General features: G+C 38.7%; 3 protein-coding genes and 1 long non-coding RNA gene across 10 annotated transcripts in view; 2 read left to right on the forward strand and 2 right to left on the reverse strand.

Moving 5' to 3' along the window:
• LOC5519967 (dystrobrevin beta) overlaps positions 1-11,303 on the reverse strand; it is a 29,970-nt gene extending 18,667 nt beyond the window's left edge. For 2 of the 3 annotated variants that reach the window (XM_032365025.2, XM_032365024.2), the window contains exons 1-14: positions 9,632-9,942; positions 9,451-9,501; positions 8,088-8,155; positions 7,871-7,951; positions 7,316-7,529; positions 6,638-6,723; positions 6,468-6,547; positions 5,733-5,810; positions 5,190-5,307; positions 4,679-4,733; positions 4,575-4,614; positions 4,412-4,483; positions 3,707-3,837; positions 1,024-1,155 (exon numbers count right to left, since the gene is read on the reverse strand). In XM_032365025.2, coding sequence (XP_032220916.1) covers positions 1,024-1,155; positions 3,707-3,837; positions 4,412-4,483; positions 4,575-4,614; positions 4,679-4,733; positions 5,190-5,307; positions 5,733-5,810; positions 6,468-6,547; positions 6,638-6,723; positions 7,316-7,529; positions 7,871-7,951; positions 8,088-8,155; positions 9,451-9,501; positions 9,632-9,795 — 1,370 coding nt within the window. In that variant the 5' untranslated portion in view covers positions 9,796-9,942. Of the gene's footprint in view, positions 1-1,023; positions 1,156-3,706; positions 3,838-4,411; positions 4,484-4,574; positions 4,615-4,678; positions 4,734-5,189; positions 5,308-5,732; positions 5,811-6,467; positions 6,548-6,637; positions 6,724-7,315; positions 7,530-7,870; positions 7,952-8,087; positions 8,156-9,450; positions 9,502-9,631; positions 9,943-11,071 lie in introns of those variants that run through there. The other variant, XM_032365026.2, reaches the window with a different exon arrangement.
• Positions 10,175-11,080, forward strand: LOC116603580. The gene is made up of 2 exons (XR_004290678.2): positions 10,175-10,817; positions 10,945-11,080. It is a non-coding gene; the product is annotated as an uncharacterized LOC116603580 (long non-coding RNA).
• Positions 11,304-13,091: 1,788 nt separating the features above from the next.
• LOC5519947 (putative mediator of RNA polymerase II transcription subunit 26) lies at positions 13,092-19,512 on the forward strand. Of its 3 annotated transcripts, none has more exons than XM_032365021.2 (5): positions 13,092-13,344; positions 14,249-14,400; positions 14,738-14,954; positions 15,144-15,266; positions 15,892-19,512. In XM_032365021.2, exons 2-5 carry the CDS (start codon positions 14,325-14,327, stop codon positions 18,887-18,889), a joined length of 3,414 nt encoding a protein of 1,137 aa, XP_032220912.2. In that variant the 5' UTR covers positions 13,092-13,344; positions 14,249-14,324; the 3' UTR covers positions 18,890-19,512. The 3 variants fall into 3 exon arrangements, with proteins under 3 accessions (XP_032220912.2, XP_032220913.2, XP_032220914.2); XM_032365022.2 differs by having other exon boundaries at positions 14,261-14,400; XM_032365023.2 differs by having other exon boundaries at positions 14,266-14,400.
• On the reverse strand, positions 18,836-25,337 carry LOC5519966 (melatonin receptor type 1B-B). 3 transcript variants are annotated; one of them, XM_001639845.3, is made up of 3 exons: positions 24,919-25,337; positions 20,456-22,178; positions 18,836-20,126 (listed from the first exon to the last, which is right to left on the reverse strand). In XM_001639845.3, the coding sequence occupies exon 2, from the start codon at positions 21,553-21,555 to the stop codon at positions 20,473-20,475; it is 1,083 nt and encodes a 360-aa protein (XP_001639895.1). In that variant the 5' UTR covers positions 21,556-22,178; positions 24,919-25,337; the 3' UTR covers positions 18,836-20,126; positions 20,456-20,472. The 3 variants fall into 3 exon arrangements, with proteins under 3 accessions (XP_001639895.1, XP_032220921.1, XP_032220922.1); XM_032365030.2 differs by having other exon boundaries at positions 18,836-22,178; positions 24,919-25,336; XM_032365031.2 differs by lacking the exon at positions 24,919-25,337 and adding an exon at positions 22,355-23,239 and having other exon boundaries at positions 18,836-22,178.
• Positions 25,338-26,515: the final 1,178 nt, after the last annotated feature.

Genomic DNA, 26,515 nt, shown 5'->3' on the forward strand with positions numbered 1-26,515 from the left:
GAACGATCGCGAGAAAATAAGATAATCTTATAAAGATCACGCGAAAACATTGGATGAGAAGAACTTTAAAATGCTTACTCGGGGTATGACCTTGCATAAAAAAGGAAGAAAGCCAAAGATTTAATCTACGCTCGCCTCGCGATAATTCATAGCCAATGAGCTTATATAATACAATATAAAACGTAAAATTTAACATCGTTCCAATAACGAACGAAATCGCCACAAGCCTTAATGCTTAGGGGATATCCCTCAGTGTTTATTCTTTTAAGAAGAAAACTAATCTACCTTTCCATATTAAAAATCAGTTCATCTACGGAGACCAATATATTAAAAGATGAAAAACCAAACAATACACTTTGCTATTGGTCACTAAACGGAAATCATCACGGTGACTCTGTTGATTTACAGTAATTATCTTGGAAAGGCCAGTATTTTTAGGAACTTAATAAAACTGAACATAATAGGGAGCCGCCATATTGGTCAAGTGGGTATCCTTATCGACGTCAACGTTTTCCCTTTTGCTGCGATATTTGATAAATACCTCCCTGGATCCTTCCACTTTATGCTTAATCGTATCTTATTTTTTGTTAAATGTCAGTGACGTTTCCGCTGTGTGGCCGTTATTGTTTTTACCACTTGATCGCCTTTTTATAAATGTCTAACTCATCCATGAAAGTTACCCTACCGCGAACGATAAAATACCAAGGGGATTATGCCGTATTGTTTTAAAGGGTAAAAACCGTGCATAAAACCGTGCATAAAACAAAACATATCATTGCTATGTGTCATGTCATTATCTTTCTAACTTTGTAATGAGGTCACTGATCAGTTTGATTATTAAGAAAAATCTTGATTTTATTATTGTTATCTAAATTTTCCTCATCTGATTTTTGAGTTTAGCATTGGTAAAGTAAGTAGAAATGTTGAGTTGACCGCAAAAAATGAAAATATAACATCTAAATGCTCCTCACTTGATCACTTTGCTAAGCATTGGTTTAGTGGGGAGAAAACATACGTGCTTACCTGGGATCGAACTCATCCGAGAGCTTTGTTGGGTTGGACGACACATTGGAAACAACAGACTCGGGAGAAGGCGACGTGACGTAATCAGACGTGGCATTATTCGGACCGGACAGGTCGGACGGTAATGGCGGACTAGGGACGGGACAAAAATAGTTTTAACTAAAAGCAAAACTTTGAAAAACACAACACAACAAGGTAATCGTAAATATACATAAATACATACACTACACCAACAACTGTAATACACTACACCAAAAACTGAAAATCGACTCTGCCAGAGTCGAATTTCAGTTTTTGGTGTATTGTATTCATTCTTCTGGTTCACGAACACGACTATTTGGGCTATTTGCACTTATTCGTATTGATTTTCCCGAGGACTGATAGAGGAAGGTTTCTACAAGCTCATCAACTTAAAGAAAAAAGATCAAGAAATTTACATCATTACCATTTTTGGGCTGATTGTAAGCTCTTTGGCGTGGTTGCGAAAGGACTTATTATTAAGAAGACGGCAAATATAGGATATATTTCTCATGATATTGGCAGAGTCGAATTCCAGTTTTTGGTGTATTGTATTCATTTTTATGGTTTACGAACACGACTATTTGGGCTTTTTGTATTTATAAATACATACACAACGTTGATGACGACGACAGAAAACAATGGAATTCAACAGAATTCAATAGCAGCACGTGAAAATACATTCTGTCTGATAAATTTCAGCCGTTTTCCATACAACCACGACGTGGTCCCTAATTAATATCCCTAATAATCATCCTTGAGCTCCGGGGTCCACCCCTCTCATTACCCCAGGGCCCCAGAGCACGAGGAAGCCTGACTACGCATGCGTCATGTGGATTGACAGGAAAACGCACCTGCTCCATGTCATTCTATTATTCTGAACCCATTTGGACCCACTCATATAAAAACCTTAAAGGAGAGCGCATTTTGTTTCCAAACTAGATTCGGCAAAGTCCTGATGAATAGTTATGGACAAAAAAAAAGACTATGGAAACAATTGAACGACAAAACCTAGTCAAATTTCACTCACATAGTGGTTTACCGTTTTTCCCAACATAGAATGCTGCGATTTTATACGATTGATACAAATACCATTCAAAGTATTAACCAATTTCTATTAGAATACCACAAAAAAAGGATGGACATATTCTTTAAAAAATGCTACAAATGAAAAAAAAATACTCAATTACTAAATCGAATAAATTTGTAGCCAAAGTAATACGTTCCTATAAATAAGTCTTTTAAAGCACTTAGTTAAAGCTAAAAGAAATCCCGTCTGCAATAGTTCCATTGCCTATTGGTATTATGGTAATCAATATATGCACCAAGGGGATTCGAGATGGTCCAAAAGATGTATAATATGATTGGTGATAGCAGCATACACTTTGCACTTTGGTATTATCTCGTTACATTGCGTCTAATTTAACACATGATAAATATAATCTACTTAGAACTCGAACATCGATCTAATAATACTGCACACCGAATTGACCTTCTCCATCTCGGTACATAAACACAGTGTACTCCAAACGATAAGACAAATATAGAAAAATGTAGTCAAATTAAATCTAAAATTGAATCAATTCCTGTTGCCGCCAAATCAGTAGCTTGTTCTGAACATGATGGACGCAACAACAACAACAAAAACAAAAACAATGGTCTTACAAGTAGCTTTGGAATAAATATGGATTGACTAAAAAAAAACCGGACTACAAAAATGAATGGGAAATTAGTCTGCTATATGCTAGACACATTACTTACGAGTTACATGTTCTTTGTTGCGGGCGAATTTTCACATTAGACTTGCGAGTAAAGATGTAACATGACTGGCCTGGCTTAAGCACCAAAACTACGCATTTCCCCGGTCCTTCGCCTTCGCTAGTCATAACTGTAACAAGGGGAGACTGTCACAGACATTCCTTCGCACGGGAAAGAAACTCATAGGTTTTAGTGACCAATTCAAAACACTACAGGCGCCCATTCCTATAAAAATCTTATAAATAATTTCTTTCGTTATTATCTTTCTAATCCTTTGCTGGTGATCTGCCATATATTATTCATAAAACTGAGTCTTCACTATCCTATATATCATAATGCGCGCCAAATCAGAGACAAAGAATTCAGAATGACAGAAAGAAAAAAAAACCCTCATGAGGTTTCGAAAAACTGTAACAAAAGTCTTTTTTGTATTTGTTGTCGGTTTAGGTGACTTTAGAATGAAGGAGAAACGTAAACTGTAATAGCAACTGCCCCATAAGCATTCTTAAATAGACTTTTATACTCAGATAATATCCCTAGTTATGAACCATTATCACTCCTTTGATAGCCACATTTTCTAACAGTTTGAGGGACATAGGTAAGAAAACTTATTTAAAAGTAAGGTACATTGTTTATATGGAAGCCGGATGCTGGAGCAAATTCTACCATGAAAACTTAGTTTGCATGCTACCGTCTATTTTCATTATTTTTACCAGCAAGTTTCTTTTCTAAGAAAAAAAAACTATAAAGTTCTGGAAAATAGGTTAGACACTTAGCAATTTAAAGCCATTTTCACGTGGACGGTTATGAAGGCGAGAAAATGGGTGGATGTGGGAAAAGTAAAAATGAAATATTTTTATTTCCCGCCATCTTTCTTGAATTCTCGTTTTGCTGGATTTTTACGCACACAATATTAGTCATGTCCAGCGTCCTGCTCGGCTCAGGCTCGCGCGGGAAGTCTGGTAACGATGGTCGCTTCTTCTTTCCACTCCCACAGAGAAACTTGCTTCTCAGAGAGCTACCTTTCTCGCCAGCATTCTGTGAATTTAAAAGAAGATAAGAGTGACAAAAATTAAACATGAATATATTAATATATATTATTAAACATAATATTTTGCGAGTAGCGAGATAGGGAGACAAAAGCGTTTCCCCTCTTTTTCTCAAGAACATTTATTCCTTTTAAGTGATACCTGAACATCATGAGCTCATTGTTGTTGTGTTGAATTCAGGCCCGTACCCAGGTGGGGGCAGGGGGTGCGAACGCACCCCCCCTCCCCCAACAACGGCCGAAAGGCCACTTTTGATTCTCAATAGACGTGCTATTTGTAGTAAAACTCAAAATTTTAAGCTAAATCACTCTGGCATGTAGCCAAATCCGACAATAAACGTCCTGTGAAGATACTGCAAAGGCATAAAAACCCTTTTTTGTTCTTTCGGAGGTGGATAGATTTTTATCAGAGAGCTCCCTCCTGGGTACGGGCCTGGAATTTATGAATTGTTATTTAATTGAGTTGTTTTTGTGTTGAATTTAAGAAATTTTTTTAGTAGTTCTTACGGCCTTTGCAGGCCGGCATAGGAGTCAATGGGTTAAAAAGGCAAATACCATACATACCCACGTGCTGTACTCGCGCATATCGTGGTCTGTCTTGTGGTGCTGAGATACCTTCCCTCTCCAGAAGCAGTCCTATAGCGACAATAAATCACATGTTTACTTACATTATAACTGGACGTAATCACACAAAAAATACATTAGCTTAGATATGACACTAACTCACCTGGCATAACACGTAATTGTAGCAGTGCAGACATTTGTATCTAAAATTGTAATCTTGACTCAGTACAATAATAATTTGCAAATAAATCGAGCATCAAACCGTACCTAAATCCTACCACTGGTTTATTTTTACAAACTTGACATGCGACCTGATGTTCAGCTGAAAAAAAAAGTTAGTGTGTTAAAAAACACATTTTAAAATAATACAATGGAAATGTTCACGAGCAAGAGGGGGAATAATGTGGGGGGGGTCAACCTAGCCTCCCCCTTTACGCCTACCCCTCTTGGTACTGATCAAGCGAAAATGTGATATGCAAAATTCCATCCACCAAACAGGGTCAGAAAAAATAGGTTCTTATTTTGTATGTTCACTCAAATTTAAGATGCTTATCCCTTTGGGTGCATGTCATCAGCTTCTCCTTCGGTTAAATATTGGCTAAAATAAAACCACCTAAAATGGTTTTAGTATGGTTTGCTACAGTAGGAATACCCTGGTTCCAGAGCCTCGAACGTCTCTCTGTTTACCTTGCTGGCCATTACATAGAGAGACGTTCGAGGCTCTGAAACCAGGGTACAGTAGGAACATACCTGCTACAGAATATGACAATTTACTTACTTTTTGCAGCATTGTTCATTTTCTGTAACGTGGATAGCCAGGCATAAGGTGGAGGGGGCTCCTTGTTCATGACACACTCCAAGAAGTGGACCAGCTGGGTTCGTTGTCGATCCAATGGCTGTCAAAATATTTCATACATTACCAATGTTGAACATTTTGCCTGGCAATCCAACAAAGCGGAATATTCAATTTTGAACATTTTGTCATGAACAGGCAAATCCAACAAAGCAAAAATTATCAATTTAGAACATTTATTCATGAAAAGGCAAAACCAGTCTAGTGATTATGAAGACGCAGGGATTGGCAAGTAATCATTACATGTCATTTTTCCAGTATCATTTTTTATTTTGTTGACGTATCCTATTACAGTGGAACCCCTAAAGTAGCATCCTTTATACAATTACTACTTTCCAGTCCTGATTTGTTATTTACTCACTTAAACTCAATAAATTAAATCTCCTTATACTAAAACGGGCATATGTTTCAGACCCTAGGGTATCTGATAAGCTTGTATAATCATGATAAAACTGATGAGGAACTTACCCCTTGAGGTTTGAAGAATATGCTAGCAACATCTTCTGTAAACCCAAACGTTGGTGCCTCACCAACACTGGCTGGGAGCTGCAAAGAGAAAGTGTTACACATCCCTGGTCACACCTACAGTAAAATCTGTGGTAGCTAGAGCTTGTTGGTTACAAAAGAGTTAAAACAGAGAGGGCTGTTGTGTGGCCACACCCTAAAACAATAGAGGGTGGTCACATAAGAGATTAGACAGAAGTTGTTGATATATAAGAGCAGTGGCAATAATAGGGCTGTGATACCAATGATAGCTGTAAATTTTTGTATTTCCTAGAGTGATGGAGGTAGAATGAATTGTCTTGAAGAATTGCCTCTTACAATAAATACACACTACTGTGGGAGAAGAGAAAGTTACCAAATCAGATGCAAGAATGGCAGTTTGGATTGACACTAATTTCAACGTAAAGTTTTCATTATGATCTGATTTGCATTGAGTGATGCATTCTTTGTCACGCTAATATCAGATAATCAATCAGATTTTCTTGCATCATTATTGGCTAACTTGGCTAGCCTAATACTGTCGAGACGGCAAAAGTATAACTGTAAAAAAGAACTGTCAAGATGGTAAAAATGATGATAACAAATTCAAATAAAGAGCAGTAATGAATACCGGGGCAAGCATATGTCTTTACTACATAATGAAAGTATTGCATGGCGTGGTACATATTATTCCATCAGATAAAACTGCTAATGCATCACCTGTAATAGCTCCCTTAAATAAGCTTCAAACTTGGGGAAATTAAGCATGCCATTGTTGTCTTCTATCTGTGAAAAGTGGTCTGTGCAGGAAAAATTTAAGAAACACATGAACATGCCTATCAAGGCAACAACCAAGGAAAATAAAAACTTTGTTAATCACATCAACTTACATCTAAGTTTGTCTACCAATCTTCCATAACACATTGATGATAAAGCTGTTTTCACAGAAAGTACTCTGATCCTTCCAATTGCATCACTAGTTGAAAAAAAGTAATGACATTACTTTTTTTTGTTAGCTACTATAGATTTAAAGTTTAAAAAAAAACATTTCTGATTCATATTTTTACACCAAGTTTGATATTCTGGGGAGAATGTATTCTGGGCTGGTTTGTTTATGATTTTAACAGAAATCAAGGTTGATATTGTACATCAGTGTTCCCCAGGGCAAAATCTTAGAGGCAAAGGAAGAAAGCATTGGATCCTCAAGTACCATGTCTGCATCATGAAGTGTAAATGAATGGTGTAAAGAAAAGAGTGGAGGCTTAACACTGACAAAACAGATTCTTGTAGAGAATAATTCTTATAACATGCAAAAGAATTTATAGTAGGGTCTGTGCAGGCTAACTACAGTATGTTTTTGACAATATACTATTTCAAACTAAAACGGTTAACAGATATGTAATGACTAGAATTTGTCTGCTTTAAAAAAGGGAGAACATGAATATAAGTGTCACAATAAACAATATCAGTATCAAACCATGTAAACACTTAGTGAGCAATTTGTCATCAAAGCAAAAACTACATCAGGAGCATCAGGATGATTATGAAATACATGGTCTTATACAAACCTGTCATAAGCGTACAGAAGCCAGTTTGTAACCAAACTTATAGATCTTTCAACATCAACATTATGAGTAGTCGGAAGTCTCTTATTAAGGGCGTAAAATATACTAGAGACAATTGCCTCCAGTCGTAGTTCATGTAGCTCTGTGTTGTGGTCTAGAGTGTTGAGACCATTTTCACGAAATGCTTCAATCATATTGTAGACATCAACAAGATGTACTAAAAAAAGAAATAAAAATATTATAAATATCATTTATCTAAGGGTGGATCCAGCATTTCTTAGAGGGAGGCACTCATCTCAAACATGGTGCTAGGGCACTAGCCCCCCTGGACTCCCTAGATATAATTTACCTATGTGGTCATATGAGGGCGGCTGAGGCTTCTATGTATAGTACCATAGGCCCTTAAACTGTAACTTAAAATCCCTTTTGCCAAAGTTCGCCATTCTATAAAGATTCTCTTAGGAGAGAGGTTAGCCCTTCTCTTTCGAATCTTGGATCTACTTGTTTTCATTTACCCATTCATTCAGACGCAGCGAGGAAAAACTATAAGGGACTTACAGTTAGTTTTTTTCTGAATGAATTGTAATTTAGCTGCTGTTCGGTATGATGCAAATCGGATGGTGTCAAAATTTTGGTCATCTGCAATTAAAAAAAAATTATAATGCTAAGAGCATGGAATCAATAGAAAGAATTCAGCATTGGTGCTGATACTGTACACAAACAATGAGACCAGCTCTTACCAGAAAATACTGTACAATACAAAATAATATCTTACTCATGTCGTTGATAAGATCCTGCAAAAGATGCTCTGCCTCATCCTTTGGAATGGAGTCATTCATTATACTGTGGAGAAAATGTCAGGTAAGAACAAATGGAAAGACATTGTTTCAATATATAACCAAAGCTGTCAACCCAACTTGAACAGAAATTTTGTAAAATCGAATGAAATACAGTAAGTATGTGAAAAATTCCAAGAGAGCCAAAGCGGGTGAATACAGAGAATGTATGAACATTCTCACAAAAATTGCTTGTGATGAGGTCCAAAATCATGTGACACCTGCCTAATGCAGGTGAGTTGACAGCTATGTATATCATTGGTCTTCTCAATTCTGCGAAGAAGTATGGTTTATAGGTAAACGGGAAATCAAAAAACAAAAAAAGGGAATGTTTATAAACTATAACATCTCTTTTGCTGTTTGTTTGTTTTGGGGATTCATCAATTTATTTCTGAAAAAAATGGACAAAATAAGTAATCTGACCTTATTATTAATCCCTATCAAGTCACTAAAACCATGCTTGGCAAGGATCACACTTACCTAGGTTTACATTTGTTTTTTTTTCATATTTTTCAAATTTCCCAAACCATTTTTTTTCTTGAAATCTGTTAAACCGCACGTTTAAAAAGAGTGGCATAAGAAGTGTTAAAAACAGTCAAAATAATACGCCACAAATCCACCAATAACAAGGCAACCATTGACCTCTTAACGTGTTTTGTTTTACTGAGCTGAGCCCATTAGCTATAAGCATAACTCTATGGAGTACTGTACAAAGTGTAGTATTTGCATTACAATTTATATTATATATTAGATTATAACTAGTAGAATGCTACTGTTTCTTTAATTATCTGTAGCAATATTTACATTTCACTCTTCAGGAATTGCAAAAATGTGGTTAATCCAAGGTTCAAACATGTTTCCAATATCAATGAGTCATAGTGTCGTATACCTAAGCTCTATCTAGCTTATGAAGAACACACAGATAATAAAACAAAGTAGAGTAGTTTGAAAAATGCTACAGTATTCAATTGTCAGTCAACATTAAAATCAAAATGAGTACAGTAGTTTTGTCATGTGAATTTTAGTTATCATACAAAAAATCCAAATATGTATTGTACTATTAACAATACTTTAATCAAATAAAGTCATTGAAATACTGTGTGACAAGTAAACACTTTTAGATAGAAACGAATACAATTCAGTTTATGGGACATCTGCAGTAGCACAACATGCTAGATTAAAATGACACATAATGACAAAATAATATGTCTTTCTATATACAGTAAATGACATCAAACAGAAGTTTCCAATAAAACAGCCAAATTACTCCATTGTTAATATATCACGACAGTATTTACTTACTTCCCAGCAAGAATTGGAGACATGGTTCCTTCCATAGAGATGCTCATAATGCTATAAGAAAATCAATTCATTAAAACAGATGTCCATATTTTTCTAGTCCTTCATGATATCTATCTTTTAAAATGTTTTATCTCAAATCAGTAAGCTAATGCAGACAGAATAATATGGCTTTTTAACTTACTCCCTAACATGAAAGCTCACATGGCCATCATCTGTCTCTACGACTCGTACCCGGTCTTGAAATAAACTCACTGGGCAGCATTCTCTACTACTGGTAACCTTGCCAGAATTCTTAACCAGTTTAAATTCAGCAGATTTCACAGATGGATGCTCTAGCTTGCCCATGACTCTGGCTTAAGGTCTAAAATCTAAAGATGACCCCTTTAACTACAATGCCAGTCTGAGGTTACAAGGTTCCACATATAATGGTTTGATTGACTTCAATGTAGGTACATAATTTGATCATTTCTTAATCTCCATCATCCAGGGGGGTAGAGCATATCATACATATTCAGTGCAGGAAGCATTCCTATGTATGGATTCAAATTAACCGTCAGCAGACAATCAGAGAGCTGTGTGGCTTTATCCCAAGGATTAGGTCTAGGAAGCTAAAGTATTGGCTAAGTAGAAGAAAACAAAATGTTTTGTCTCAGTTTCATCAAAGTGGTTTTGGATTTTCTGCATAATACATAAAAACAGGCTGCACATATAAATATTTGAGTATAATGAATAATACCTCACATATTATATCATCTTATTGACTAGATGACATGTGAAATGATTAATGTGAGAAAAATATTGAAACAAAGGAAAACATTGCTGAAAACTGAGTGGATTTTTTAAAATTGGCTACAACTTTTAATATTCAAGAAAAAAATGGTTTGAAGGTCTGGGTAGAAAATGGATGGGATGTTTTTATGTAGAAAATCAAACATTGTTATTGATAAAAAATTTACATTTAAAAATAATGAATACAAAATTTTAGCTTAAATAACAAAAATGTATAAACGTGCATTTCAAAAATATGTGATAATTTCGAAAATCTTGACTTCTAGAACGTATAATCTTTCCCAGTAAATAAAGAGTTTAAAGTAAACAAGATTTTAAGTGATACTTGCAATTGTAGGGTATCAACTTCCCTGAATGAATCAAATTCCCCAACAACCACCCATTACAAGGAAACACGACATGAATGTTTAGACGAAGACTGAGAAATTGAGCACGAGTTACAAACTTGAACTCAATTAGGAAAAGAGTGTAAATTAGAATAGTCATGACCTGCCACTTTGCAGTTATTCCTGCAGAAATCTCTGCTCGGTAGAGAGTCCTTATAGAATGCCAAAACCGCTGCGATTTAGTCGAAACTGGTAAGATCATGTTTAGCGCAGTAACTAGCATGGATTATATCAACATAATTCCTATTGTAATTCCGTCTTTTCTGCTTCGCGTAGACTTCTCTGCGGTAGGACCAATTGATCTTGTTTATGTATTCAGGACAAAGAGAGTCATACCGTAAAGACAAGACTTCTGTTGCAGAAAAGACGGATCATTACACCAAGTCAAGTGAAGAATAGATAGCTAACAGCATTAATAACATTCGCATGTAAGATTAAAGCTTTACCTGAAGTTATGAGGCGGAAAGCCCTAGAATACCTTCACTGACTCGAGAGTTAGTTTGGCTTGATCGCCATTTCATGCCAGCCGCGACTAGCCAGATCACGTGACCTTATCTTGCACGCTTGATTGGTTGTGATGGCAGCTCTTTGCGGGATTTCGACGCGGGATTCGTGGTTCAGGCAAAAGAACAGAAAGTCACTCAGAACTTCTAGATAACCCCACTCTGTCAATCTACAAAAAAAGAGCTATCATTATTTTGGTTTTGAAAATTTAAAAGGGTTGCCTTCTTAGTTTTTATGCCTCACTCATTATGCGTGCGCCCTGTTTCCGCCCTACACACAAATAACCAAATCTAACACAAATAGCCGGAAAGACTTGTAGCAGGCCTCCTCTCCAAGTACATTATAAAACTATTATTTCTTTGTTCAAAGACAAACACAAGAGGTTGCTCTTGTTGTGGAGTCAAATAAGCTCTAGGGACAAGTCATGGATTCCTCTTGGTTGCATTGTTCAATTATCTAATGCATCCCGTTGAAAAAAAGCCTTTTGCACAAGCCAGTGCCTGAATGCAGGATCGGATTCAAATCTTGGTCGGACTTAGAGTTAGAAAACCACAGGTACCCCAAGCTCACTGTGTGTATAAATAAATTATAGTGGTTCACGTTTACAGTATAAAACATATGGGGTTGAAATAAGCCGTTCACTTTCCAAGGGGAAACAGAACACCGTAACTCTCGAAATGCAAGCCAAATTGGCTTCAAACTTCACCCAGACCACATTTAAGACTTCACTGTCAGGTCAGAATATTTTTGAGAGTTTTACGATTTTATTTCGTAGTAAAGTGAACGGATTATTTCAATCCCATATGTTCAATGTAAACGTGAACCATTATAATGTATTCAAACACACAGTGAGCTTGGGGTACCTGTGAGAAAACAAGCAGGAGAAGGATTGGGTGCTGTCAGAAAAGTTACTTTATGCTATGACTGGTGTTAAAACAGTGTGTTAAGAATCAAAATTGGAGGTTTTCACAGTATAAGGCCACATTTAAGACTTCACTGTCAGGTCAGAATATTTTTGAGAGTTTTACGATTTTATTTCGTAGTAAAGTGAACGGATTATTTCAATCCCATATGTTCAATGTAAACGTGAACCATTATAATGTATTCAAACACACAGTGAGCTTGGGGTACCTGTGAGAAAACAAGCAGGAGAAGGATTGGGTGCTGTCAGAAAAGTTACTTTATGCTATGACTGGTGTTAAAACAGTGTGTTAAGAATCAAAATTGGAGGTTTTCACAGTATAAGGCCAATGATCGAATGCGCGGATTTTTTTGTAAGCAGTGCTCCTATTGCATATTTCTGCGGTTGCTCTCAATCAAAAACAAGAATGCTCGATTTCTCGTTTTCTTCTTCTTTTTTAGTTTTCATAATGACAGGAAGACAGATCAATGCCCAGTTGCATTCTTAGCACGCAGACCATCAGCAGACTAACATGTTTACCCTGCGTCACACTGCTTTTACAAATCTTTATCTAATAACGTCTAGATGATAATAAAGAAGAAATCTAATTTGCTAATTGCTCGAATTATCCAATTTTCAAATTCTCGAATCTTGTACTAAAGAGCTTGCTAAGGACCACTTGGTTGACCTTTTTGTGTGCGCTTTTACACAAACTCTCACTCGTGATATATTGCGCGGAGCAATCTACGTAATTGAAAGGTAGCCAGGCTACTACCATGGTATCGAAATAAACGAAAGCTGATAAAATGGCTGATACCCCTCCCCCCCCAGTCACTTCCCCACACCACCACCACCACCACCAAGCCATACTCATGGTTTCGTCGTCAGAGCCTATGCGCCAGGGGGGGGGGGGGGGGGGGGGGGTGACCGGGTGCCGGATGAGGGAGACCAAGCGAGCGGAATGACTTGTCTCACGTTACCTGTTGTAGAGGGCGGTAAAACTCTCAAAATACCTGCATCTCTATAGAAATCCTTTATCTTCACCTTTTCGGGGCCATTGGCCAAGAGCGACTCCAGAATAATAACCAACCTGCTAAAATACTGGTGTTAGATCGCGAGTTGAATTCTCCTAACCACTCTGATAAAAAAGTATTAACAAAGTAATAAGAACATACGATTTCATAAAATTAATGTGACGAGTGATAACAATTAAAGCAATAAGCAAAAGTGGATTTTTTATGGGGAATGGAGATTCATAGCTTTCGGATGGAAAACCTGGAATAACAATCATGTCAAAATTATTGGAGTTTAAAGGTAAGAATATAACTTATGATATTATGACTTTCTTGGGGTTTGAAACAGAAAAATGAATCCTTATTGAACAATGAGAGACAAAGACTAAACACTTTATTGACGTTTATACGAAATTGTGTCAAACGCTGCCATTAGATCATATTACTAAGTTTGCTGTGGGTTGCACTATATAAAATAAACGTATTGGTACTTTATAATAACCATAAAGACGCGTTGTGTTCGTTCCTGTTCAATGGTTCAAATTTTAAATATCAGCTACGCGCAGTCAGAGTAAGTATTTGGATGGTGTTTATTAGCGTGCTGTGAGTTGTTGAACAAAAAAGGTCATAAAAAATCAATACTAAGTATTGTCACAATGTGTTTTAACGAAACTATTATCGGATATATTGCTGCTTTTCAAATGCTTTTTTCCATATATTATTTTTTCAAATAAATCGTTATTTTACGTCAAGTAAGACTAACTTTACTTTCGAATCCGTTGTATCGCGACCCGCGTTTTTAAAACACGATTTGTTTTGGTTTTCTGTTCGGTCAGTCTTCCGTCAGTAGAACCATTCTGAGCCAATCAGAGTCTCGCTTTGTGCACTTCCCTGGCTATCCCCTGGACGAAAACCAGACAGTGTCGCGACAGAAAGCCAGGCAACTGCACTTGGCGAGAGATGGCAAGAATCTGATTGGCTTAGAATGATTTGACTGGCGGAACAGAAAATCCCAAAAGACAAAAACAAATGGTTTACACAGGTCAATTTCGCGGACTAACTGCTATACTTTGTGCTTTATAAACTTGTAGAAGGTGCGTTGCAGCGTTTATTATTTGTTTTCCTAATAATGGTAGCAATGCCATCAGGCCAATTAGTAATAATTCAGTAATAATGACAATCATCTCGTTGTCAATCATTCACAGTCTTTTTATCAGAACAGACGAACAAAAGTAAAGTTATGATGGCCATGGTCACGTGGTACAGGCAAGTCTTGTGTGAATGAGTGTCTATGGAATGGCGCCAAGGCTTGGCATCACTTTGCTGATCGCCCTCTTCAACCTCATACCATCAATAGGTGAGATGTCACTTCTGAAATGTACAGGACATGCTATGCGGGCTTCACGTGTGAAGTATATAGATACAGTATATAGATGATTATGAGTTAGTACCTTAATAGCACCTTCCCCAAACAAGCGCCGAATAAACAACTTCCTGGGCGTCTCTATAGTCGACGGGGGATTCACATTCCCCGATAGAGAGAGTTGTGCTTTAAACTCGGGTTGAAGGGGGGAGTTGGGATACAATGGAACACAATATATAACCCAAAGCATTGCTCTTTTTCCCGGGACAGAATACATTTTGCCTGTGTCATAAAAAAAATTAAAGTAAAATTATTTTTGTCTTTCTTTTAGCATCGGTCCAACGCTGCATGACTTTCGATGAGCCGAAGAATGGTTACGTGGTGTGTGACAGTCTTTTTCGTCTCTTTTGCTCACCCGTCTGCCATCCCGGATACCGCTTTGTAACCAAGCCTGCCGTGGTGTACATGTGCGGACCAGTGACGGGGGAATGGTTTACGTATCCTGTGGGGAGTGGGGTGCCTTGGCCAGACTGCATACCAGATGATGGGTAAGTTCTTAGCTGTCAAGCCCCGTTCAAACAGCGCAGAATTGCTGACTAAAACAGCAAACATTGCTAGACCATCAATGTTGGTGCTGTTTGCATACCATGTTAGAAGGTTCGCCAACACTTTCTTTGTCGCCAAAAATTCCTTTGTCTTGTGTCAACCGAGCGTAAAGGTGCCATACTTTCCAACAGAACCGGTAAAGACAAGATTGAAGAACAATTGTCCAAACAAAGAAATGCTATCACTCAGCACATGACTGCCACAGGAAGCACGATACTAGGGTACAGTCCCGCCAAAATGGATCAGGAGGACAGGTAAATTTTGACCCCTTCCCTTCGACGTAGATGAACTAGGAAACCAGTGGCGAACACAGGGGGGGGGGGGACTGATGGGAAGTGGCGGAAACAGGGGAGGGGAGAAGAATGAGGGCGCAGTGGCGGACACAGGGGAGGGGAGGGGAATAAGGGGGCACTGGTGGACCAGGGAATGGGTTGGGAATAAGGGGGCGCTGGCGGACCAGGGGAGGGGAGAGGAATAAGGGGGACTGATGGACAGTGACGGACCAGGGGAGGGGGACTGATGGGCACTGGCGGACACAGGGGAGAGGGGTACAGACTAGCAAACAACATTGACCAGGCGAGGAGCGGTGCTTAATCACCGTCCAACCGCAGAGTGGAGGGGAGGTGAAGGAAACAGCCCCGCCAATAGCATGATCCAGGACTATTAAGGGGCGGCTCAAGGATTGGCTTTATACTTTGTCTTTATCACAGCGGCTCAGATGAGGCTGCTTGTACACGTAATATCAGACGCCGCATACACGCACGCCGCATACACGCACACACGCACGCCGCACCACGCACGCCGCACACACGCACGTAGCTAAGTGGTGTGAAGGGCGGAGTGACATTGCTGATATGATTTGCTATGATTTTATTGCAGATTCCATCACTTATACGAATACATCGAGAAGGCACAAAAAGCCTTCGAATACAAAGAAAACATAGAAAAAGAAGCCGAAGCCTTACGCAAACAGCAGCTGGAAAACAGACATAGTCTCATTTCCAGTAACGCGCAGTATCACCCGCAGGGACTGGAGACTTATCCCTCGATAAATGAATACAAAAAGAACAGTAGAATGGTGTTTAAAGCTCTTCTCAGCAAGGCAAGCAAGGATTTAGATAACTATATTCAGGGGAAAACTAAGACCATACACAATCTCCCTCAATCAACTAAAGAATTATTTAAATCTAAAGGGCAGACTCAAAGCAGCAAACGACAAGATCTAAATTCTAACGCCGAGCCCGTGATTATTGAGTTCCCAAGTGAACCCCAGCTTGAAGAGCTCCAAAAGCAGCTTCAACAAGAGGGGAATGGCGCCCAGAGCATAAGCAACCTTGTACAGAAGCAACAGCTAAAATACATGCGAATGCAGAACCCAAACATCCAAAACAGACCCATGACTACATTACCTGGAAAAGGACAACCCGGTGGTGCAGTCCCTGGACGTTTAGCAGCTCAAATGCAGAACATGCCTCATGCCTTGGGAAATCGTCTGATGCAAGGAGCGCGAGTTATGCCGGGACAGGTTCAGACTAAGCCTAGTGCCATGGTAATGAGCCCGCTGTACAATGTAGGCAACGTACAGGGGTTGCCCGCAAAACAGTTAGCATTAGCACTGGCGAATCATTACAGACAAAACAGTTTCTTTCAAAATGGTCGTCTTTTGCCACTAATGTTTCAACAAAAGCTTGACGCAATAAGGTTGGCGAAGAGACCAATCAAAGGAAGGCCCTTAGGTGCAGGTGTCACTTATCCTTTACAAAGAGTTCCCGTGCAAATCAAGGGACCTTCGTACCAAAACAGCGCTGTTAAGGAGAAGGAGGTGAATGGTTTTATAGTGAAAGAGCTTGCGCGTGATAAGGCATTTATGAAACAGCTCCAGCTATGGAATAACACAGAGAATCAGAAAGAAAAGGCAGAACAACAGAAAGAACAACAGCATACCATACAACCGCCGACTCCTCAAATGCAGGAGCAGTCAGAAGTAAACCAGAATATACTCCCTCAAAAACCACAACATTCGCCAACACAGCAACAACAACAAGAGCAACAACAACAGATAATGCAGAAACAGCAAAAACAAGGAAAGCTGCAGGAACAGCTTGGGCAGCACTTGACTCAGGGGCCGTTACAACAACAACAGCAGCAACTACCAAGGCAACAGAAACAGCAACAACCTTTACAACAACAACAATCAGCCCCAGAGACGAGGCCCCCGCAGCAGCCGCAACAACAACGAGAACATTATCTCCAGAACCAGTCACTAAACGTCACAAATACACAGATGCCAGTACAACAAGGATCATCAGAGAATACACAGGTGTCACAAACAGGGGATTTTCAGGCCCAAATTGAGACAGTAGAACCGATACGAAATAATACTCAAAATAATTCTGAGCAAGCAGAAAATAACAATAACAAGCAACCGCAATCAAATGTGCAGACAAACGTGGATGCTTCTTTGGGTCTACAGGTACAGCAGGTCGTTGTGCCATTATCATCCCTCGTGAACACAGGCTCGCAGATGATGAACAACCAAACATCTTCGGAACAAGTTAACTCTCAGGTAAACCCTCAAGCGGCTGGAGATACTAAACAGCCCCAGGAGAATACAAGAGGTAATTCCAATACTCAAATAAATAGCCCATATCCATCGGTAAATATGACCACTGAAGGTAGCCAATATGCGCCAGGACAAAGTAACTCAACATATTTGACTGAATCTGCTGGAAATACAACATCGTATTCCAATGGATACCAAAGCAGTGCGTACCCGTTGATAAATCAAACTGACAACATTAACAATACAGAAATGAATAAAATGATCAATCCGGACAACAGTTCATCGTGGAATTCTTCGATCGATGGAAGCTCTCAGCAAAAGATGAATGCAAGGGAACTTTATATGGCTTGGCTGAAAAAAGAACATGAAAATGGGGACAAACCCATGAGCGCTGAGGAATCGTACAAGCAACAGTACCTACAATGGCTAGCACGACAAGAGGAAGTCAAAGAAGCGTATAGAAAATGGCTTGATGACTTCATGAAGTCTGCACGCGAAAAAGAAATAGCTGAAAATTCACGTTATGCTTCGACGCAAGCTGCAACATCAGCGCCCTATGCAAGCCCTCCGCCGAGCCCTTACCAGCAAATTACCAGTCCCCAGGTTATGCAGTCAACGTTAAGTCCACCGGATAGTCAATACAATCAGCCATCTGTAAGCACCCAGGGTAGCCTGGACAACCAGCCAAGGGCACAGGGTAGCCTGGACAACCAGCCAAACGCACAGCGTCAGGACAACCAGCCAAACGCACAGGGTAGTCAAGATGATACGCAGTCGTCTGGTTCACAGGACAGTACCGCGAGGGACTTATACATAGCATGGCTGGCTAAGCACAAGATGCCAATTCCGGACTACGCCCTCGAACCGGACAACACGGAACAGAACACTGCGCTGAACAGACCAAGCCGCGATTCACAATCGCACGTAAAGAATAGCACAAAATCTAGTGCATCAAGCCAGTATCCAGAGACTATTTCTCAAGCAATCGGCCTGAAAAACAATGAGTCAATTAAACAGGCAAACAATATAAAAAATGTCCTTACAAAAGAGGACTTCTTAGTAAATGAGACTTCGGCAGTTTTATCAGAAAACTTTCCTGGATCTGAATCAAACAAAAGTATTGGAAATGCTTTTACAAAAAAGGGATCAACAAGAGATATTCCAAAAACATTCTCCTTGAACATTCCCAAAAATGATGGTATTGCGTCAAACGCGATACAAAAGGAAAAGTTGTTTTATTTCCCGATTAAGAACAAGGAGACATTTATTAGTTATTTATTGACTAAACACACGAATGATAAGAGCAAATATTGAAAAGACATTATTATTTCAATATTAATCTAGGATAGCGACCAAGATAAAAAAAATGCATGTAACGCCAAAGGTAACATTGCGTGCTCTTATACAAACGTTTGACGAAAGGTTGTCGTCGTCAATTGGCTTTGCGGGACTACGCGACAAGCCGGCATATAAGCATGGGTAAAAAAACCCACTGGAGCGCTTAGCTGCATATATTAGCCACCGCTACCATGTCTAAGGGCGCGCTTTTTTGTGATTCCGGTATGAGAATTATAAGAATAGAAAAAGCGCGCGTTCGCTTATCCCGCGTTCCCATTCCGGAATGGAATGAAGGCAATTCCACCCATTCTGCTACCTGTAGCAGAATGACACAAATGCCATTCTAAACATTCTCTACCAACCATACCCATTCCAGAATGATAGGAAAAAAACGCGCCCTAAGTCTGAGGTTATGCAGTGGTAAATATATGCAGCTAAGCGCTTCAGTGGTTTTTTATCCATGCTTACATGCGGGCTTGTTGCGTAGTCGCGAAGCCGGTTTGTTAAACGACTGTGATATCGCCTAAGAAACCATTTTGCAGAAGGCTCGTAGTTATGTATATAAAATAAAAGATAAAACTATTCCCCCTTTTCCCGAAGTTCAGACGAAGGGAGGCTATGCTTTGTAATAAAATTACCTATAAGCAGCTTTCGATCTCATAACAACCTGAGCTAATATTAGCTCATTACATTTTGGGCTTTACAGCTCTAAAGAAATAGTGCTGCGCTAAAATTCTTTAGGCAGTGATCCTACACGCAAGCATTATAGCAATTGTACGAATCTGGAACCAGGCGCTGAGGGATCATATGGAAAAGGGATATTATTTGATAATCTTCAAAAAGAAATGAATACCCCTTGGCGGCCAAGGGTGGTGCCCGATCACCTTGAACACCCCCCCTGCCTAGGGAAGCGCCAGGCATCGATGCTTGGAGTTGTTGGATCTGAGTGTGATATTGGTCCAAATAGCATTGGTACAAAAGTATAATTGATTACTCCGAATATTTTGTACGCTCAATAGATATGTCCGTGATCACATGGTCAAATAACTCGGAAACATGTCTCTTTGAAACTCGCCTGCTTTCCTAACCAGTCTTTACTAACTATGGTAGAAGAACTACCTTTTGCACCGACACGTTTTGTGAAATATGTGTTCTATTCGGGATACTTGTGGCTGGCCGTGAGACAAGAGGGGCATCGTCAACCACAGGAAACCTGAAGTATAAAAAAAAACCAAAAAGATCTCCTAAAATGGTAGAGAAGAGAACTCACGCAAATGCCGCATTTTACACAGGATAAAAAAAAGTAAGATTTTTGCCAAGAAAGTCCTCCTACCCCCCACATCTCAATGCTGTTCAAAGTCGCTCGTCCTCTGAAAAATGGAGAGGGAGGTTTATTTTTGTCATTGGAAGAAAAGTAGTCGACTAGCGTAAGGTATTAATAACAAAAATGTTACTAGGCACGGCAACAGTCGCCTAGCACTGTAAGCTGGTGCATACATGTCTAAAATGAGTTTTGGAGGGGTCAACCAGAAAGACACATACGTTAAGCTGGAGCATATTTAGATTGAGTTTTGGCAGGACTCAACCAAGAAGGCGCCCCTAGGTGTAAATGGTCGAGGAAGGCGAGTGTTGTTCATATGTAAAGTTGTTCCTCTTCTCAGCTCATCCATGCGAATATCGCCGACTTCTACTGCTGGTGCACACAAACAGAATATCTTCCGATATTCCCCTCGAAACGTCTTATTCATTATTCCATAAATAATTGGATTGATTGCCGCAGATATTGACACCAGAAAGGCATGGACAAGGTACACGGGTCTCGGGAGACCGTGCTCACCGAACGTAGCATCTACGAATTCGATGATGAATACTGGAATCCAGCAGACACTGAAGCCAAGCACAATAGCGAACAGAGTCTTGGTGACGTTCACTTCTTCTACGCTTAATCTGGTATCTTGAGATGCTTGAATTGTTAACGAGAGGCGACGTCTATGTGACTCCACAGCCTTGAAAACTTTGCTGTAGCAATAGATGATGGTTACAAACGGTGAAAAGACTATGACGAGAACTAGGAAACCCGAGTACAAGAAATCCGCGCGCCTCGTGTAGAACTCGATAGAGCAAGTCATCTTCCCCGGATGGAACTCAAAGTGCCCGATACCCGCAAATAAGGGTAGAGCTACCAAAAACCCTGCCACGCCCGCGACAATAACTATTGAATACATAGCGTTCTTTTTTGTGAACATTCGTTTAAATTTCTCTGCTTTGACGACTCGATAGTACCGGTTCACAGCAGTAAGAGCGATGGTATGAAGGGATATGAATGCCAAGAAAAGCACCAGGTAGCCGTGTACTTTGCACACTGTCTTTGTGAAAGGCCAAACCCCCGCTAGCAGGACCCCCGCCACTAGAGGCATGCAGAATGACGACGTCGCTACATCTGATAGGGCAAGGGCCATGATGTAGATATTAGTCACAGTTCTTAGACGTGAATTCCTGTAAAAGATCCAGCAAACCAAGAGGTTGCCAAACAGTGCGATCACATTAATGATTACGTAGAATATGGATTCTGCCCAAATCTGTGCATCAGGTCTTGACTGGAGCTCAGTAAACAGAGGATCGACCGCCGTTGTATTTTTCATATTTAATTCGGCTCACCCGCTTGATGGATGCGAAAATATGTATGTGCAAAAAGCTCTTCAAGTTTAGACGAACAATGCGTCTTTCAAAGGTCTATTCGATTAAAGATGAAAATTTTTCACTAATGCACTTACTTCAAAATGTTCTTACTTAAAGTCCATTCATTAAAAGCCCATTAAAACGAAATTGAATGAGCACTTTTATGATTTCATAATGAGTGTGCCCCAACAATAAGTAAGTGTCTATTTAGCTGCTCAAATCTTCTTGAAACTGAATTTAAGAATTATCTCATGTATGTAGATCACCCATTCGCCGTCCTCTTTTCAGCGTAAGGGCCATACGGCAAACAAACACGAAGGAATATATTTGTCTGGCTAACACAATAAGTTATCCTTCTAGAGCTTATACTTTTGTTCGATGATTTTTGTCATGTAGAGAATCTATTGAAGGAAGTACCACAAGCGCGATTTATATTTGGTTGAAAGTGGAAATACTCTCTTTAATTTTCAGGATCATTATATTGTAGATAGAACATCCCCTCCAAGAGAATTCTCCGTGGTCTTTGGCTTTGGCAGGTCGAAGACTCTTGCAGCTTTCTCTGTAAGATCCTCATTCGCGTACACTCCTTTAAAAATAACAACAATTCCGTTGGTAATATTTTGTTATAAAGGTACCGATATTACATTTAATCTCCTGCAATCGATGAAGTAATTAAAAAATACTGTTTCTTCGCATTTTTTCAATTAACTTCAGAAGCAAAATATCTCCCCGTCGCCCAAGCTGTTGTTCAATATAATTCACCTTCAAACGATCGCTCACCGCAATGAATGGTATTATCTCAACCTTTCTCAGTTAGCGCCCGTTGTGTGTGTAATGACTTGCCCTTAGGAAAACACTCGGTATTTGTGTTCTGTACAGATTTGTCTCGAGAAGAATTCTTTAGCGTATAGTAATCTCCAACAGTGAGGCAGGAGTTGGGATTATACTATGATCTTGTCACTCTCCACATATTAATCGAGATTTTCCTTTTCCTTATCAGACCGCTCAACCCATATACTACAGCAGTATCGAAAATGTTGGCGATATAGCAACCATACGTTGTAGTTGAATTTAGCCATGACGTTGTCAAATTAGACTGCATTTTGGTCTGATATGCTTGTATTTGTTTTGTACCTTAACAACTCTTTAAAAGTGCAAGCCCTTTGATTATTCACAATTTTGTCTCCCGGCAAGTTCTTTACAGTTTTATGATGAAAGCACTCTTTGGGTGTTCTGAGTTTTTTCTGATCCTATGGTATTTGTGAGTACTATGTATTCAAATTATTGTACCGTTAATTTTTTTTTTCATATTTCATCTATCACAAAGGCAATATTCGTAATCCGTTGGAAAACTTCGATTATTTATTCAGATTTCTCAGAGACAAAACATCCATAGGGCAGGTGAGACAGATGGCAAGCTAAGAATCAAAAGATTGTGTTTTGCTTCGATTTTGACGGAAATGACTGTGTGTTCATGAGCACAATTTACGTGGGGTCTGGGATAAGGATGTGATCCTATATCCAAATCCTTTCTACCAATTCCGTGGTTCATAGTTTTTATATCAGAAACAATACTATAAATTTTGAAAGAATGTAAATCTTAATGCGACTCTTAATCGTTTTACGAATTTGTTTGCGCTGTTGACGTTCCCCCTTTTATTTCAGTGAATTTGACTGATTTATCAATTACCAATGATGGTATTTTGTCATTTTACTGTGCGTCATCTACTCCACCTATACTTGAATATCGCCTCTAGAGATCAATACTAAGTTATATTCTCACAATCATTTCCTCTTTTCAGAAACGGAGCCTTTAGTAGTTCTCAAAACGCCTACACAGGCCTCAGTTGATACAACTTTGATTAGCATAATCTTCCGCATTTCTTGACACTTACGGTCATACGTATAACTCAACGTTTTCATTTTATATATACACTTTTATATTGAAAAAGACGAGAAAATAGTGCGGACCCCTGTATTTAGTATAACACGTTTAACAATGCTTTGATAAAATGCCATACCGACATACCGAATTGCATACCTCCCTCTTCAATTGATATTATGTTCCTCCTCGTGTGCTGAGAAAAGACTTTTTCGGTGAAAGTGAAATAGTTATGTACTTGTTAACACTAAGCCCTTGATAGGTATCTTTAAAAAAAAGCCACATTTTCTTAAAGCAAGGCATAAAAGTATAAAATGCAGAAAAATAATGCTTGTCTTCAGACCTTCCGCTAGATTACAAAATTTCCGCAACTTGGATACGAAATTACGTCACCAAAAGTTCAGCAATAGATTTAGCTAATCAAAAGAATGCCTAGATAAACATGGCAAACTCCTTCGTATTCCTATCAATGATGAGATATACGTTATTGTTGTAAAAGTGGAACATAAAAAATGGGGACATTGAGATTTTGCAGAATCTTTTTTTCTCAGAAAAAATGATACAATTTAAAACAACATCAGAAGCACCAACAGGTATCACTTACAACAACGATTATTATAAGCAGTTTCATAACAATATCATCCGCAGAAACAACAGACAAACAGCTCATTCATCAATCAACAACAACAAATACACCAACAACAATAAGTCTCTAGCAGCAGTAACAATGAGAAAATGAATGAACGATAAAAAAAAAACAATATAAAAAACAATAACAAAACTAAAACCACAACAATCGTTGAAATAACAAAAATAAATGAAGGGTCAATATAACAACATATCGCCAGCAAAAAAGACAGGGTGAGCAAGCAAGTACAGCATTACCAGTTACAATAAACAAATTGCCAAAGTGCTCGATCGACACACGAAAACAAAAAAAAACATACTTTCGCCATAGCTGTTACACTGTACAAAACAATTAGTTTCTTGGCTGGAGTTAAACGCATTTTATGTTTTTCGAGTTACCATTTTAATAGTTTTTTGGCTAGAGTTTCATAACGCATATTATGCCTTTTCCAGTTATCATTTAATTAATTTCTTGGCTAGTTACATAAGGCGTTTTATATTTTTTTATCACTGTTATCACTCTTGTTTATGTGTTATCATTGAGTTACACAAAAGAGTAAAACAGGCGATATATTTTCCTTAATCTCAACCCTTATATTTACTCTACGAGAAACAGAAAATATCATCTGAATGTTTTAAATAAAACGTTTAGGGCGATTAAACAAAACCAATAGTTCAAGTAACATTTTTAACTAGAAAGTACCCTTTCAAAGCAAAAGGGACAAGAGCTTGGTGTGCTACTCCTTGTGAAAAAGAAAAAAACAATTTTGTTTCTCACAATACACTCGGTGTTTTATAACGAGAAATGTTGACTCACCTTTGAAACCGCTGCTATGTTTCTACTCTGCTTCTTTTTTTGTGTGTATTAACTGAAAATCCCCTTTCCTTTCACTTAAGAGTGATTGTTTCGAAGTCCTTTTGAAGGGTTCTTCTTTGATGACATGAGTAGTGTGGGTCTGACGAACCCTCGCCTGGCTCACATTAGTAATTAAAATCGACTAGCCAAAGCACATATTTCTGGACCAGATTTGCATCTTCATTTCACAGTAATTCTTTTACTATAGGCGGTGAGAAATTAAGCTCTCGTTATAAGCTTGTTTGCAAGGTCACAGGATAGCCTTTTATGGTACTCAAAATAAAACACTTTTCGGTAAGCGGCAGCAGAATACAGTTCCTCACAGCATGATAATTTTTTCATTGCTGCTGTTGACTTTGTAGGCTATTCAGATTACAAGTGTCATTTATTGTATTTTAATGATTAAGTTTGTGACAGTCTACAGTTTTCTCATTGGCTTCAGAGGCAGTTTTTTGTTAGAGTAGCCATAATCTTTAATTTAGCGGAAGAGCCGTAGATTGTACTTGAGAAAGTGTCTCTATCATTTCTTTATTCTGCCCGTGACGTTTGTAGTACGTTTCTTTCATTGTTTGAATCTTGCTGTCAGTTCTTGAACTTCTGAAAAGAATTAAAATTGAATTGTTTGAGGAGGTGCGATTAGAGTTAAAATCTTTTAATTACTAAAATTTTAAATGTCTTTCAAAGTAGTTCAGATTTAGAACAAGAAACATTGGAGAAATGTAAAAAAAAATCAGGGATTTTTTTCGGTTTGGTTCCATGCTGTGCTACATATCAAGAAAATTTAGCCAAAAATTGTCGATTTTGCCAAACGCGATCACTTCTATAAGGAAACTAATATATTCCTTATTTGTAAAAACTGCATGATTCTTGTCATTTTTAAGGTTACCGTATCGCAGGTGCTTCGTAAAGTTTATGACTTGTAATCAGAAGATAAAAACAGTGACTGGGACAATCTTTAGTCGATGGAGAAGGTCTCTAAAGAGAAGCTAAGATTCCTCGTTACCAGATCCCCAAAACGACAACGTTTTCTTCATATGGCTGAATCCAACAGTGCTGAAAAACGCAAGACTAGTTCCAGTACCGCGCGGTTAAACCAGCCTTTTTGTTTGAAATGGCGGCGTTTTACCGGCGAACTGTCACATTTTGGCGAATGCTAAAAAAACTAGATCAAACCTAAGGCTATAATTTTCTATATGACTCCCTCATTATCAAACAAATCTGTCGTCTTTTGTACAGTATGGTTTTAATGCTGTACAGTAAGTCAAAACAGCGACCGAAGTCAGCCTTTCGTACCTTTACTCGAACAATTCAACACTGAGATTTTGTGTGTTTTCGCCAGAACACGCGCATGCGCATACGTTATTCAGCACTGTCGCTCAATCCCGGACAAGTGCTTTTTTTTATTAACTTTGTTGCGTGGGTACTGGGGCAACGTTTGGTAGTCACCTCACGTGGAACAACTGTGTAAAATACTCAATAGCCGAATAACATTTCTCCGCCATAAAGTCCCATTTTTAACGCAAGACAGGGTCATACATTACTACAATGCTTGCACTGA

The sequence above is a fragment of the Nematostella vectensis genome, chromosome 3, assembly GCF_932526225.1.
Source record: "Nematostella vectensis chromosome 3, jaNemVect1.1, whole genome shotgun sequence".
NCBI lineage: Eukaryota > Metazoa > Cnidaria > Anthozoa > Actiniaria > Edwardsiidae > Nematostella > Nematostella vectensis.